Here is a 13,742-nt window from a genome sequence, read left to right as displayed (position 1 = left end):
AGGGCGGAGGAGGTTGAAGGGGAGCTACCGGGCATGGGCTTGCTCAGCAAGGGGAGCAGAAGCCTGAAGGGCACGAGAAGGGAATAGAGAAGGGCATGCAGAAGGAGAGAAGCTGCGAGCAGAGTTAAGAGGCACTTGTCAGAGCAGCAAGCAGAGCAGGCAAGTGTTGAGATTGGGAGTGAGTAGCAGGAAAAGGCAAGAGCACCAAGAAAAAGGAGGCGAGGGGCAAGCAGCTCAGGTAGGGAAAAGGAAGGGCATGCAGCTCAGCTAGGGAAAAGGAAGGGCATGCAGCTCAGGTAGGGAAAAGGATGGGCATGCAGCTCAGGTAGGGAAAAGGAAGGGCATGCAGCTCAGCTAGGGAAGGGAGGGGACAGCAGCTCAGGTAGGGAAAAGGAAGGGCATGCAGCTCAGGTAGGGAAGGGAGGGGACAGCAGCTAAGCTGTGTGTTATGGGAAGTAATGTCAGTGATCTGAATGGCAGTAACCTGCTGTTCTGCATGGGGCTGTTGTGGAAGTTTACTGTTCAGACTTTCTTAGTAAGCTCTCCCTAGATTGTTCCTCTCCTATTTCTACACTTGCTTTGTTTTTTTCCAGTCCTCTATAATGAACAGCCCTGTGGCAATGATGCGGAATCTGCACCTGAAGGACTGAGAGGAAGAACATCAGAAGGCAGCAGCTGCAGTGTGTGGTGTTACAGGGTAGCGCTGCGAGTGCCGCCCAACTTGGCACTCCATGTCTTATCTGGTTGTACTCAATCAATAAACGATCACAATTACGGACTCACAAAGAATAAGGCTGTCTTTTTCACCTTAGAAGAAAAAGGGGGCGATGGCAAGGAATGAGAGGCAGGTGAGGTCAGCTGTACAAAATCCCAGCACAGATGGATAAGCTGCTTCATTAACAAGTCCAGCTTTTTCTGCGGCGGTGACCAGCATCTGTGCTGTTGTTTATCTGCAGTCAGGAATGTCATATTGCCTCTTTTTTCTACTCCCATTTACTCTTTCACAAAAGAGTATCAACTTTTGATACTGGTTCTGCAAACTGGGGAAGAGTAGCTTACAGAATGCCAACTGCTGCAGTGGACAGGTTGGAAGACAGCTGCTCCACCCGCCCATCTGCCACGGCAGCTCCTTGCTGGATGTGCCTGTGGGAACTGCTTAGCTCCTGCCAGCAATCCCCTCACAATGGGGAGGAGAGCAGCACTTGCACAGTTGGTTTTACGAGCACTAAACAAGCACAACTAAAACGCTCAAGGGAGACTGTCTTAAAGCACAGTCACAGAATGTCTGTTATACTGAAGACTAAAGGATATCACTTCCAATTGGCATCAGGGAGAAGACACAGAATAGGAGAATCACAGAATTGCCAGGGTTGGAAGTGACCTCAAGGATCATGAATCTCCAACCCCCCTGCTACATGCAGGGCCACCAACCTCCACGTTTCACACTAGACCAGGCTGCCCAGGTTCCCATCCAATCTGGCCTTGAACACCTCCAGGGATGGATGGGGCATCCACAATCTCTCTGGGCAGCTGTTCCAGCACCTGACCACTCTCTCTGTAAAGAACTTCCCCCTGACATCCACCCTAAATCTTCCCTCCCTCAACTTCAAACCATTTCCCCTCGTCCTGCAGTTTTCTACCCTTTCCAAGAGTTGACTTCCCTCCTGCTTGTAGGCTCCCTTTAGGTACTGAAATGCTGCAATGAGGTCACCCCGCAGCCTTCTTTTCTCCAGGCTGAACAAGCCCAGCTCCCTCAGCCTGTCCTCATAAGGGAGGTGCTCCAGTCCCCTGATCATCTTTGTGGCCCTCCTCTGGATCCTCTCCAACAGCTCCCTGTCTTTCTTGTACTGGGGGCTCCAGACGTGGTCGCAGTACTGCAGATGGGGCCTCACAAGAGTGGAGTAGAGGGGGACAATCACCTCCCTGTCCCTGCTGGCCACCCCTCTTCTGATGGAGCCCAGGATCCCATTTGCTTTCCCACCTGCAAGGGCACACTGCTGGCTCATGCTAAGCTTTTCATCTATCAGGACCCCCAGGTCCTTCTCCACGGGGCTGCTCTCAAGGACCGCTCCTTCCAGTCTGTATGGATGCCTGGGATTCCTCCGGCCCAAGTGCAAAACCTTGCACTGTGCTGTGTAGGACCTGATTAGGTTCACCCGGGTCCGCCTTTCCAACCTGTCGAGGTCCCTCCGAATGGCATCCCTTCCTTCAGCCGTGTCAACTGCACCGCTCAGCTTGGTGTCGTCAGCAAACTTGCTGAGGGTGCACTCGATTCCACCATCCATGTCATTGATAAAGACGCTAAAGAGCACCGGTCCCAAGACAGAGCCCTGGGGGATGCCGCTCGTTACCGGCCTCACCTGGACATAGAGCCATTAATAACCACTCTTTGTCTGCAGCCTTACAACCAATTCCTTATCCATCGAGTGGTCCACCCATCAAATCCACATCCCTCTGGTTTGCAGATCAGTTTGTGGTGGGGGACCGTGTCAAAGGCCGTGCTCAAGTCCGGGGAAATGACATCAGTCACCCTCCCTTTGTCCACCGATGCCGTCACTCCATCACAGAAGGCCACCAGATTGGTTAAGCATGACTTCCCCTGCTGAAGCCGTGCTGGCTGTCTCGGATCACACGCTCACTCCTCATGTGATCAAGCATGTCATCCAGGAGGATCTGTCCCATCATCTTCCCAGGCACAGAGGTGAGACTCACCGGCCTGTAGTTCCCGTGTCCTCCTTGCTCCCTTTCTTGCCAACGGCAGTGACGTGACCCTTCCTCCAGGCATCTGGGACCTCACCTGACAGCCACGACTTCTCAAATATGATGGAGAGCGGCTCGGCAGCCAGCTTCTTCAGAGCCCTGAGATGCACGCCATCCTGCCCATAGACTTGTACACGTTCAGTCTCACATCTCACCATCTATCTGCTCCATAGACTTGCACACGTTCAATCTCATCAGGCAGTCTCTCTGCTCTGCCCTCACAGCAGGGGGTATTTACCACCCCGGTCCCCACCTGGAGGTTTATGGATGCAGGGCTCAGGGACGTGACAAACTCTGGAATCCTGGCTGCCAGTGAAGACCGAGGCACAGAACACATTCTGTACCTCAGCCTTCTCTCCATCTGTTGCGGGCAGTTCTCCTTTTACATTTACAAAGGAGGCACACTTGCTTTGACCTGTCTCTTCTGGCCAATGCACGTGTAGAAAGTCTTCCTGTTGTTTTTCACGTCCCTCTCCAAGTTCAGTTCTGCGCCTTGTGTTTCCTGATCCCACGTCTGCAGGTCCAGACATCCCTGTATTCTTCCCAGGTGACACGGCCTGTTAGCCCTGTATTGCTCCAGGTGACATGGCCTGTTTGTTAGCCCTGTATTGCTCCAGGTGACACGGCCTGTTTGTTAGCCCTGTATTGCTCCAGGTGACACGGCCTGTTAGCAGAGCTCGTTGCTCCTTGCTTTGCCCCCAGCTGCCCAGCAGGTCTGCGCCGAGCCGATGGGCTTCCTGCGTCCTCTGCTTTCTATTCAGAGGGACGGAGAGCTCTTGTGCTCTCAGAAGGGAAGGCAGCCTTGAAAAGCAGCCAGCTTTGCTCACCATCTTTGTTTTTACAGACAGATCCACAGAGATCTGGGCCATCAGCCCGTGAAAGCTTAAAGCTCGCCGTCCCAAAGCTCAGGTCCTGCCCCACTCCTTGCCATGCCCACATCCCTCGGATCACCAACCCCACAAGCCGTGCTCACTGCAGCCAGGCTGCCCCAACCTGAACGCCTTTCACTCATCATCTCCTCCGCACTGCTGAGCAGCAGATCCAGCCACGCTTCACCTCTGGTCGGTCTGCCCAACGCCCGGAGCACAAAGTGACCATGGCTGCATTCCAGGAGCCTCCTGGAGCTCCTGGAGCTGGCCGTCTGTCCTTCCAGCAGATCTCCGATGGCTGCAGTCCTATTTTTGTAAAGATAACTGGTATTTCTGGGAGGAAATGTCCTATTTTTGGGAGAAAATGTCATACTGAGGACTGTAATGTCATATTGTTTGGAGAAAACATGAGGTATTTCTAAGAAAACTGTGACTCCCTGGAGAAAGTATCACATTATGGGGAAGGGGGGGTATTGTAATGTTGTATTTTTTGGAGGAAACGTGAAGTATTTCTAAGGAAACTGATATTTCTGGGAGGAAATATCATAATTTTGGAAGAAAATTTCATATATCTCTGATAAAGCTGGCATTCTGGGAGAAAATATCATGGATTTTGGAGAATGCTTGTATTTCCGGGAGAAAATATCGCATTTTTGGAACAAATTGTCATATTTAGGATTGAAAAGTGATCTTTCCGGAAGAAAACATCGTGATTTGGGAGAACACTGATATTTGTGGGTTATAACGTTGTTTTTCGGCACTAGTGACACGAGAGAAGAGGCTGAAGCCCAGCTCTCTACAAGCTCCCTTCAGGTAATTCTAGAGAGCAGTAAGGTCTTCCTGAGCCTCCTCTTCTCCAACTGAACAACCCCAGCTCCTTCAGCCGCTCCTCGTGAGCTCTGTGCTCCAGACCCCTCGCCAGCCTTGGCGCCCTTCTTTGAACCCGCTCCAGGGCCTCGATGTCTTTCTGGCAGTGAGGGGCCCAAAAGTGGACACAGCACTCGAGGTGTGGCCTCATCAGAGCTGAGGACAGGGGGACAATCACTGCCCTGTTCCTGCTGGCCACACCGTTCCCGATGCAGGCCAGGATGCCATTGGCCTTCTTGGCCACCCGGGCACACTGCTGGCTCATTTCAGCCCAGCATCCATCAACACCCCCAGGTCCACTTCCTCTACGCATCTTCCAGCCGCTCCGCCCCCAGCCTGTAGCGTCGCCTGGGGTTGTTGCAGCCAAAGCGCAGGACCTGGCCTTTGGCCTTGTTGGAACTCATCCCATTGGCTTCAGCCCAGCTCTCCAGCCTGTCCAGATCCCTCTGTGGGGCCTCGCTACCCCCAGGCAGATCCACACTTCCAGCCAGCCTGGTGTCATCCGCAAACTTCCCGAGGGTGCACTCAGTGCCCTCAGCTCATCAAGAAAGATCTTGAGGAGGACAGGCCCCAGCACCGACCCCTGGGGAACAGCACTGTGACCCACAGATACCACTTTTCTCACAGATACGTGACATTTTCATCCGGGAACACTATTTTAGTCCCCTACACATGATCTCTTCCACCAAAAAACAAGGACATTTTCTCCCAGATAGACCACTTTTCTCCTAACTATGTGACCGATTATCCGGGAAATACTCATTTTTTCCTAAAAATATGGCGTTTACTCCCAGAAATACCAGCTTTCTCACATACATGTGATCTTTTCCCCCCAAAACAAGACATTTTCTCCCAGAAATACCACTACGCTTAGAAATACCTCACGTTTCATCCCAAGAATACTACTTGACGCTCCTCAGGATCACACTTACTCCCAGAAAAATGGCAGTTTCTTCCAGATAGACCAGTTTTCTCCCAAATACATGACATTTTCTCCAAGATAGACCACTTTTCTCCCAAAGACGGGACATATTCCCCCAGAAATACCAGCTTCGTCTTAAAAATACGGCCTTTTTTCCCAAAATACCAGCTTTCTCACAAACACCTGTCATTTTCCAACCAAGGATGCTACTATCTCCCAGAAACAGCAGTTTTCTGAGAAATACCTGACATTTTCTCTCAAAAGTACTACTTGACACTCCTCAAGAGGACATTTTCTCCCATATTTACCGTATTTTCTCCCCAAAGGACCAGTCGTCACACCAAAAATACCACAGTTGCTCTCGAATAGAAGACATTCTCTCCCACCATTTCCGAGTTCTCTCCCTCAAGTATGTCATTTTCTCCCAGAAATACCACATTTCAGTGGTAAATTTCACCTTCTCTTCCAAAAAGAGGATATTTTCTCCCAGAAATACCCCTTCTCTTAGAACTACCACACGTTTTCTCCCAAAAATACTGGATGACAAAACCAAATGGGACACTTGCAACCAAGAAGAGGACTGGCACAACTGCAGAGCGGTGCCATCCTCATTGAAGAGGTGACGAGGAGTGTACAGGGAGGGGAGCTGGGGACAGTCGGGGACATGTGGGGTCTGCTGTGGGTGTGACATGGGGTCGGTGGTGTCACCATTGTTGGTTCTTCCCTTCACTGGATGCCACTGGGAGTCGTTGAGTGTCACTGTCTTCAGGTGACGCCGTGACACAGGGTGACCTCGATGTGGAACAGCCGTGACGCAGTGTCCACATCCCTGGCTGTCACTGTTGTTACCGTCATCTGGTGTCACCATCACTTGTGTGCCACCATCTATCGGGTGACACCATTCCCTGTACTCTGACCACCGCATGGGGCCAGGCACAGGCAGCTCTGCATTGTCACCATGCTGTCACTGAGCCTCTCACTGTTCTTTGTCACCCCTCCAGGCCCACCTAGAACTGGACCTGGTGACACTGGAGTCCTCTGGCGCTGTCACCATCGTCTGACATGAGGATGTGGACACGCACGGTGGTGAACTCTGTGCCACCACCAGAGGGGACTGTGTGACACCAGCGTGGCACAGCCGTGACGCGGTGTCATCGTCATCGGGTGTCGCGTTCGGCAGCCAGCATCGGGTGTCACCGTCATGCAGAGGGGACAAAAGGACCCCCTGGGGACGTTGAGCCGAAGCTGGGGACACTGTAACCAGCTGGAGGACTTCCTGGAGAAGTGGGGACACAGCATCGTGCTGTCACACCACCAAAGTTGGGGACACCTTCATGGCACCCTGGTGGTGTCACGTACTGGAGATGGGGACACCCCCACAGTGTCACCCCCACGGACCACTTTGTTCCCATTGGTCGGCGGTTGACACCCCTCACTTTTGCAATTAAGGTTTATTTTTCGATAATGGGGGTTAGGGGATGTCCCCCCCCATGTCCCCATGTAAACTAAGCATGCACGCTGCAGTTTTCAGCCTAGGCTTTTAAGAGCAAAGCCAGAAAATTCCACACCGCTCAGTACAAAGCTGTGCGATGATGAGAGTGACTCAAGCTCTGCCCAAAGGATGAAAAGTAGCATCAAAACGGCTGAAGAGAGGGGGGACAATGAGGCAAGGTAGCACTGCAGAGAAGTCAGGAGAACACCTCTGCCTTCCGGGATCAGGCAGCCGGCGGAGCCTCTCTTCCCCCAACAGAGACGCCTGCAGGGTGAGGGGCACACGCTCACTTCTGCTCAGTGCTGCCCCGAGAAACTCAGACAGCTCGAGAAAGCTGTTCTCTAACTCAGCGCGCCTGTGCTCAGGCCGTGCTACTCGCAGCTCTGTGCACGTGCTTTGCAGGCAGTGCGTTTATGGGCAGGGCCAAGGACTGGTGCATCCATTGCTTCTATAACCTGCAGCATCCCCTGATGGAGATGTGGGAGTTCTGACCCAGCGCCGCGAGTGGATAACGAGGAGGTGGTGCAGCAGCTCACTGAGTGCCACTGGACAAATCAGGCCGTGCGCTCTTTGTGAATACAAAGCTCCAATTGTTTATTGATGGACTGCAACCAGAGTGCCAAGTTGGGCTGCTGCCACGAAGCCGCTGCCTTCTGATGCTCCTCCACTCAGTCCTTCAGCTGCAGCTTCTCCATCATCTCCACAAGGCTGTTCATTGTGGAGGACTGGAAAGAAAGAAAGCGAGCGTCAAAGTAGGACACCGCTTCCCCCAGCATTCTACAATCCCCTTCACGTCTGACAGACAGAGAACAACAAGAGCCGTGTCTGTGCTCACCGAGGACTCACCTCTGCACGTGCAGCGGCAGCTCTCAGAGCAGCCTTCTTCATTTCTGCTCTCCTCTCTTTTTGTCGTTGTCGTCTTGCTATAGAGAAAGAGGAGAGAAATTCAGTTTGTCAACAGCAAAACCGCGGAAACATGGGTACATGAAAACAGGCTAGGAAGCCTCTCAGGGAAGGGTATTTCCAGTGGGACAAGCAGAAGGCCGTCATGGATTTCATGGGAAAAGAGAGGGTTACACTTTCTGGCACTTCCTTGCCATTGGACTCGGCAGCCTTCTACTCTTTTCCCCTCTCCGCAGAGAGAAGGAGAAAGCAAAGCAAATCCTAAGCAAACTCCATGCACCTGATAAGGGAAGCACCTCACCAGGGCAGCTGCAGCACCTTCCTACCTCTTCGCTTTGAGGTCCGGAACCGCTCAGTCGGCGCTGGGGCAGGCCCAGGGTGTGTTGCTGGAGCTGGCACACCGCCTCTGCTCTGATGTGGGCTCTGAGCCTTCTCCCCATCGCGCTCCACCTTCACTTGTTTCTTGGCAGGCCACAGCTCTGCTTTTTGCTCCTCTTCCTCCACTCCCTTGCGCTTTCTTGCAGCCATGGTCTTGGAGAGGGAGTGGTTGTCAACTGCAGGGGAAGGTCTTTCCCCTCTGCTGGGACCTGCTGTTCCAGGAAGCCCTCCTGGAGCCTGGAGAGGAGCTTTCGCGTACATCTTGCCGTTTGGCTCAGCACCTCTCCCTGTTCAAATCAAGCAAGGGGAAGCAGCAAGATTAAAAGAGAGTCACACACTGCCTTCGGTCTGCAAAATGGGCCACAATGCTAGGAACTCTCGAGTGTTCACAGCAATGGACCTTGGGATCTTGGCTGAACTGTGGGCCATTTCCAATTGGGACAGGAAAGGCAACTGTAATCCCCAGGGATTAAGATCTCAAGCAACACGCAACGACAGCAGTCCCAGGAAAGGACAGACAGAAAGCCTAACTAGAAAGACAGTGCACCAAACCCAGATGCTGCTGTGTGTCTGTACCTCTCTTGGGGGCTGTGCCACACTCCATGCTCCTCCCCTGGCTTCCTGCAAGGCTGCGCTTCACTGCAAGCCTGCTTGCATCAGCTTCTGTCAGAAAGGAAACAAGAAAGACATGAAGAGCATCTCTTTGGAGGAGCATTTTAGCACAGCCAACCACAAACTTCTGCTCCTCAAGCGTAGTTTCTTCAATTGGCCTTTCTGCTGCTACAACGCTGTGCCATTTCTGCAGTCAGCACAGATCTGCAGTGCCCCTTCTTTTCTCCTCCATCCCACACAGCCCTTCATGCAGCCCTATTTAGAGGCAGGTACCCACACCACAGCTCACAAGAGCTTCTTACCTGGGGAGGCTTTCCGTTTCCCCCCAAGCCCAGCACCATTCCATGGACGCGCAGGCTCCGTCCCTACAACAACAGATTGTGTGTTGATTTCACAGACACCAGGAGCAGCACTGTCCTGTTAGCCCACGTCCACCACAAAAACCAAAAGACACTCTTCTACAGCCAGAACAGAAACTGATCTTTAAACTGCAGTGCGCTTGCACAAAGCACTACTGCTCTCATTCCCGCTCAGGTGGCAGCAGAGGAACCCCAGTCTGCCTGACAGCTCTGCATGCTGCAGAGCAAAGCTGCGTCAGCACACAAAACGCTATCAGCTGCAAAAGTCGAGGCACGGATTTTTTGTCCCTACAGGGAATGCACTCAGCTCTGAGCACCACCACTTACACACACACTTCTGTCTCACTGCTGCCATCTGTTGCTGTCGGCCTCTCTAATGCTTCCACCATGGTTACCGGACATCCCTGCAGTGCTGCACCGCTCAGAAGTAATACTTAAAATGCATTCTTCCATACTTCATGACAGAGGACTGCAGAGACTCACTTTTGCGTGGTGCTAAGGATGGTCCGTCCCCATCGCGTCCCTCTGTGCGCTGCAAGGCGCTGTTGGATCTCTGGCAGCCTGCTGGGTGCTGCTCCCTAGCACAGGGAACTGCGCCGCGCTGCTTCTGAGGAGAGAAATAAAGGAAGGGCCATGGAAACGGCCACCCAACGTTTGCAAAGAGATGCAGCGTTCCAGATGGTGCCAGAGGTGGGTATCAGAGTGCTGAGACGTTAGTTATCACTAACGGAAACATTTGGGAGCGCATTCACAACATCTGCACGCGCTGCAATTTCTGGGCATATCCAGCTTTCTCATCGTTCAGGTGGAGAAGACGGGCGCTCTCAGACATCACTTCGGGGGGTTAAACCAACACACCTGCAAACACCAGCATTATTCCGAGGGAAACAGTGACTTCAGGTGCCACAGTTCAACCCATGCAAAATTACCGTACACAGCCTTAGCTCTTCACCACTATTTCTTCCCCACCCTTTACTACTGCAGGCAGCTAGAACTAACTTCTCAGCAGAAACCCAGGGCAGCTGGCAAACCATAACCAGGTGCAGCTGGCAGGAGGGCAGTGCCCGCTCTCTGCTCCCACCCTGCCCCAGCAGGTTAAGGAGCCTGGCAATGCTGTCCTGTTGCTGCAAGTGCACAACCCAGCCGCTTACTGAGCTAACAAAGGACCAGCAGGGCTCCCCCTGCTCCACCCCTTCCCCTCCAAAACCAGAGAAAGGAGAAACCCAAGCGAAAGAAACCCAGCCATACCTTTCCACGCGCAAAGCAGCGATGGCAACTGCGTCCGTCTCCCTGCTGAGACATGCTGGGGAACGTCTCAGGGGAAGCTCAAGTTCCCGGGGTCCTCTCCACAGGGACTGCCCGCACTGTTGGAAAGAGCTGGCTTCACTCTCTCTTCAAGTGCCTCGATCCCCAAAATCTCCTTTTGGAAAGGAAAAAGGAACCCTAAGGAAAGAACCTGCAAGTGAAAAACAGTGAGGAAGAAGCATTTTCCCAGCATTCTTCTGCTGTGCAGTTTAGACTCTCGGGCAGGGCAATGTCTCGAAACCAGCTGGTTACAAGGACTGTCCCCAAAATACACCCAGCTCCTGTACAGCTGCCATGATTTCTGACAGCAAGCGTTCTCCATCTCCTCAATAGTTACGCGCCTTGAAGCACATGGCTGGTGTTGCTGTCCTGAAGAAAACTCCCTCTGTCTCACTGCCAGCCGGGACGAGGGCTGATGCAGCGTGCCCACCCCAAACCAGCTTTCCTGCTGAGACACCTCCCGGCAACCACCCAGCACCAAACCCAGCTCACCTGCTCGGCCTGCTCAGCCTGAGCTGTGCCCAGCTCACGCACACGCCGCAGCGGTGCTTCCCACGGGCTCTCGCAGGGTGATCTCTCAAGGAAAGCTCACAGCTCAGTCTCTGCGTGCAGCACACTCACCAGAGCACCAGCTCTGCTCACCGGCTGTGCCACAAACGCTCCCACCTCGGCGATGACTGTGACCTCAGCGAGTGCCCGCATCACTTCTGTGCTTCCATCATAAGCAAAGGGCGTGCTCACCTCCCAGATCCAAATTTTAGGAAACCAACACCACGGTCTCCCAACGGGTTTATTTAAGTAAAAGAACAGAGAAATTAAGATGACCCTCATGCAGCCAGTTCTTGCTCAGGTGCTGCACAATCGGACCAAGGAGATGTTACCCCCAGGCTGCCTCCAGCTTGGAGGATTTGAGCTCCCAAGCAACCAGCAAGCATTTGGACGTGCCCTCCCCCTGCTTTTTACAAGGACAGACGAGTCCTTCTTGGGATGCCAGCTATTCTGCAAAGGCGGAATAGCTCTGTTCTTGGGCCGCAGCTCCTTGGCCACGCGCTTCTCAAATACTGGGGCTGCATTACCTCCTGGGCATCCACACGTGCTCCGACTCTCCCGCAGAGTTTCTGGCTTCCTGCTGGGGAGCTTCTCATCTTCTGCAATATCATTCCTGCCTCCTCTGGTACCATCCTGGGAGATGCTGCAGAGCTCATGAGCCTGAACTACCTTCCTCCCATCAGCAGCTGCTCTTGCTTTAAAGAAGTGCCAGCACCTACAAATCAGCTTGGAGAAAGTAATTCTGGGGACCCAGAGACACTGCAAGTTTCAATGCAACTCCCACAAGAACGCTGCTGTTAAATCCATAGAATCATAGAATGGATCAGGTTGGAAAAGACCCGAAAGATCATCGAGTCCAACCGCAACCTGACCATACTCCCCTAACTCTAACAACCCACCACTCAATCATGTCCCTGAGCACCACATCCAGAGCTCTTTAAACACGTTCAGGGACAGCCAGGACACATCCCCAATTAGCCAGGACTGCTGAAGGATGATGGAGAGCGGCTTGGCAGCCACGTCTGCCAACCCCCTCAGCACCCCAAGGTTCAATCCATCCGGCCCCATGGCTTTCAAAGCAGGTTTTGTTTCTTTAATTATTGTCTCCCATTCTATCTTTTCTTTTAGAAAGGAATCTAAAAGATGAAAAGTAAGAAAGTACTAAACAAAATGAATCAAAAGAAATGAAAAAAGGAAAGAAAGGGGAAGAGATGAAAAGAGACGGAAAGAAAAGGGGAGAGGGAAAGAAAAGGGGAGAGGGAAAGAAAAGGGGAGAGGGAAAGAAAAGGGGAGAGGGAAAGAAAAGGGGAGAGGGAAAGAAAAGGGGAGAGGGAAAGAAAAGGGGAGAGGGAAAGAAAAGGGGAGAGGGAAAGAAAAGGGGAGAGGGAAAGAAAAGGGGAGAGGGAAAGAAAAGGGGAGAGGGAAAGAAAAGGGGAGAGGGAAAGAAAAGGGGAGAGGGAAAGAAAAGGGGAGAGGGAAAGAAAAGGGGAGAGGGAAAGAAAAGGGGAGAGGGAAAGAAAAGGGGAGAGGGAAAGAAAAGGGGAGAGGGAAAGAAAAGATGGAAAACAGAAAACAAAATGAAAAAAGGAAAAAAAGGAAAGGAAGGGAAGAAAAGAAGAAAAAGGAAAGGAGAAAAAACCATCCTTCCATCACCATTGCTACCACAAGCACTAAACCATATCCTGTAACTCCTAATCCAGATGCCTCTTGAACACTGCCAGGGACGGCGACTCCACCACCTCCCTGGGCAGCCATTCCAGTGCCTGGCTGCTCTCTGAGAGAACAAGTTCTTCCTTATGTCTAACCTAAACCTCCTCTGGTACAACTTATGGCCATTTCCTCGGGTCCTGTTTGTTGCCTGGGAGACGAGGCCAAACCCCTCCTCATCACAGCCTCCATTCAGGAAGTTGTAGATTGCAATGAGGTCTCCTCTGAGCCTCCTCTTCTCCAGACTGAACAACCCCAACTCCTTCAGCCGCTCCTCGTAAGGCCTGTGCTCCGGACCCCATACCAGCTTTGTTGCCCTTCTCTGGACACGTTCCAGGGCCTCAATGTCTTTTTTTGTAGTGAGCGGCCCAAAACTGAACATAGTGCTCAATGCGTGGCCTCACCAGGGCTGAGTACAGGGGGATGATTCCCTCCCTGCTCCTGCTGGCCACGCTATTTCTAATGCAAGATGCTGTTGGCCCTCTTGGCCACCTGGGCACACCTCTGTCCCTGGAAAGGTGATGGAACAGCTTGTGCTGGATGCCATCTCCAGACAACTGGAAGAAAAGGAGGTTATCAGGAGTAATCAGCAAGGGTTCACCAGGGGGAGGGCATGCTTGACCAACCTGGTAGCCTTCTACGATGTTGTCACTGGCTGGGTGGATGTAGTGCATGTAGTCTACCTTGCTTTCAGCAAGGCGTTTGATACCGTCTCCCACAACATCCTTATGACAAAGCTGAGGAAGTGTGGACAGATGAGTGGACAGTGAGGTGGGTTGAGAACTGGCTGACTGGCAGAGCGCAGAGGGTCGTCGTTGGCGGTGCAGAGTCCGGTTGGAGACCTGTAACCAGCGGTGTTCCTCAGGGGTCGGTGCTGGGTCCGGTCTTGTTCAACATCTTCATCAATGTCCTCAATGAGGGAATAGTGCTCACCCTCAGCAAGGGTGATCTGTGAGGCCCCGTGTACTGAAAGGCAGCCACACGGTCTCCCATGAGCCTTCTGTTCTCCGGGCTCAACA

General features: G+C 52.6%; 1 protein-coding gene across 1 annotated transcript; it reads right to left on the bottom strand.

Annotated features, from left to right (window-relative positions):
- Nucleotides 1-7,505: 7,505 nt before the first annotated feature.
- Nucleotides 7,506-12,243, bottom strand: LOC149913812 (zinc finger CCCH domain-containing protein 11A-like). Its single transcript, XM_090128819.1, has 7 exons — nucleotides 10,411-12,243; nucleotides 9,646-9,769; nucleotides 9,106-9,168; nucleotides 8,768-8,854; nucleotides 8,140-8,478; nucleotides 7,757-7,833; nucleotides 7,506-7,635 (listed from the first exon to the last, which is right to left on the bottom strand). The coding sequence occupies exons 1-7, from the start codon at nucleotides 10,462-10,464 to the stop codon at nucleotides 7,579-7,581; spliced, it is 801 nt and encodes a 266-aa protein (XP_089984945.1). The 5' UTR covers nucleotides 10,465-12,243; the 3' UTR covers nucleotides 7,506-7,578.
- Between the last annotated feature and the right edge of the window lie 1,499 nt (nucleotides 12,244-13,742).

This window comes from Phasianus colchicus, chromosome 34, assembly GCF_987193195.1.
Source record: "Phasianus colchicus chromosome 34, bPhaCol1.hap1.1, whole genome shotgun sequence".
In the NCBI taxonomy this organism is placed as follows: domain Eukaryota; kingdom Metazoa; phylum Chordata; class Aves; order Galliformes; family Phasianidae; genus Phasianus; species Phasianus colchicus.
Note: the sequence above shows the minus strand (reverse complement) of the source record. Positions and strands in the feature narration are given on the sequence as shown.

Coding starts and splice junctions, on each gene's coding strand:
- LOC149913812 (XM_090128819.1), bottom strand. CDS start 10,464: ATGTCTCAGCAGGGAGACGGACGCAGTTGCCATCGCTGCTTTGCGCGT. Junction 9,169..9,645: donor ATCCTTAGCACCACGCAAAA/GTGAGTCTCTGC, acceptor CTGTTGTTGTAG/GGACGGAGCCTGCGCGTCCA. Junction 8,479..8,767: donor TGGCACAGCCCCCAAGAGAG/GTACAGACACAC, acceptor TGATTTGAACAG/GGAGAGGTGCTGAGCCAAAC.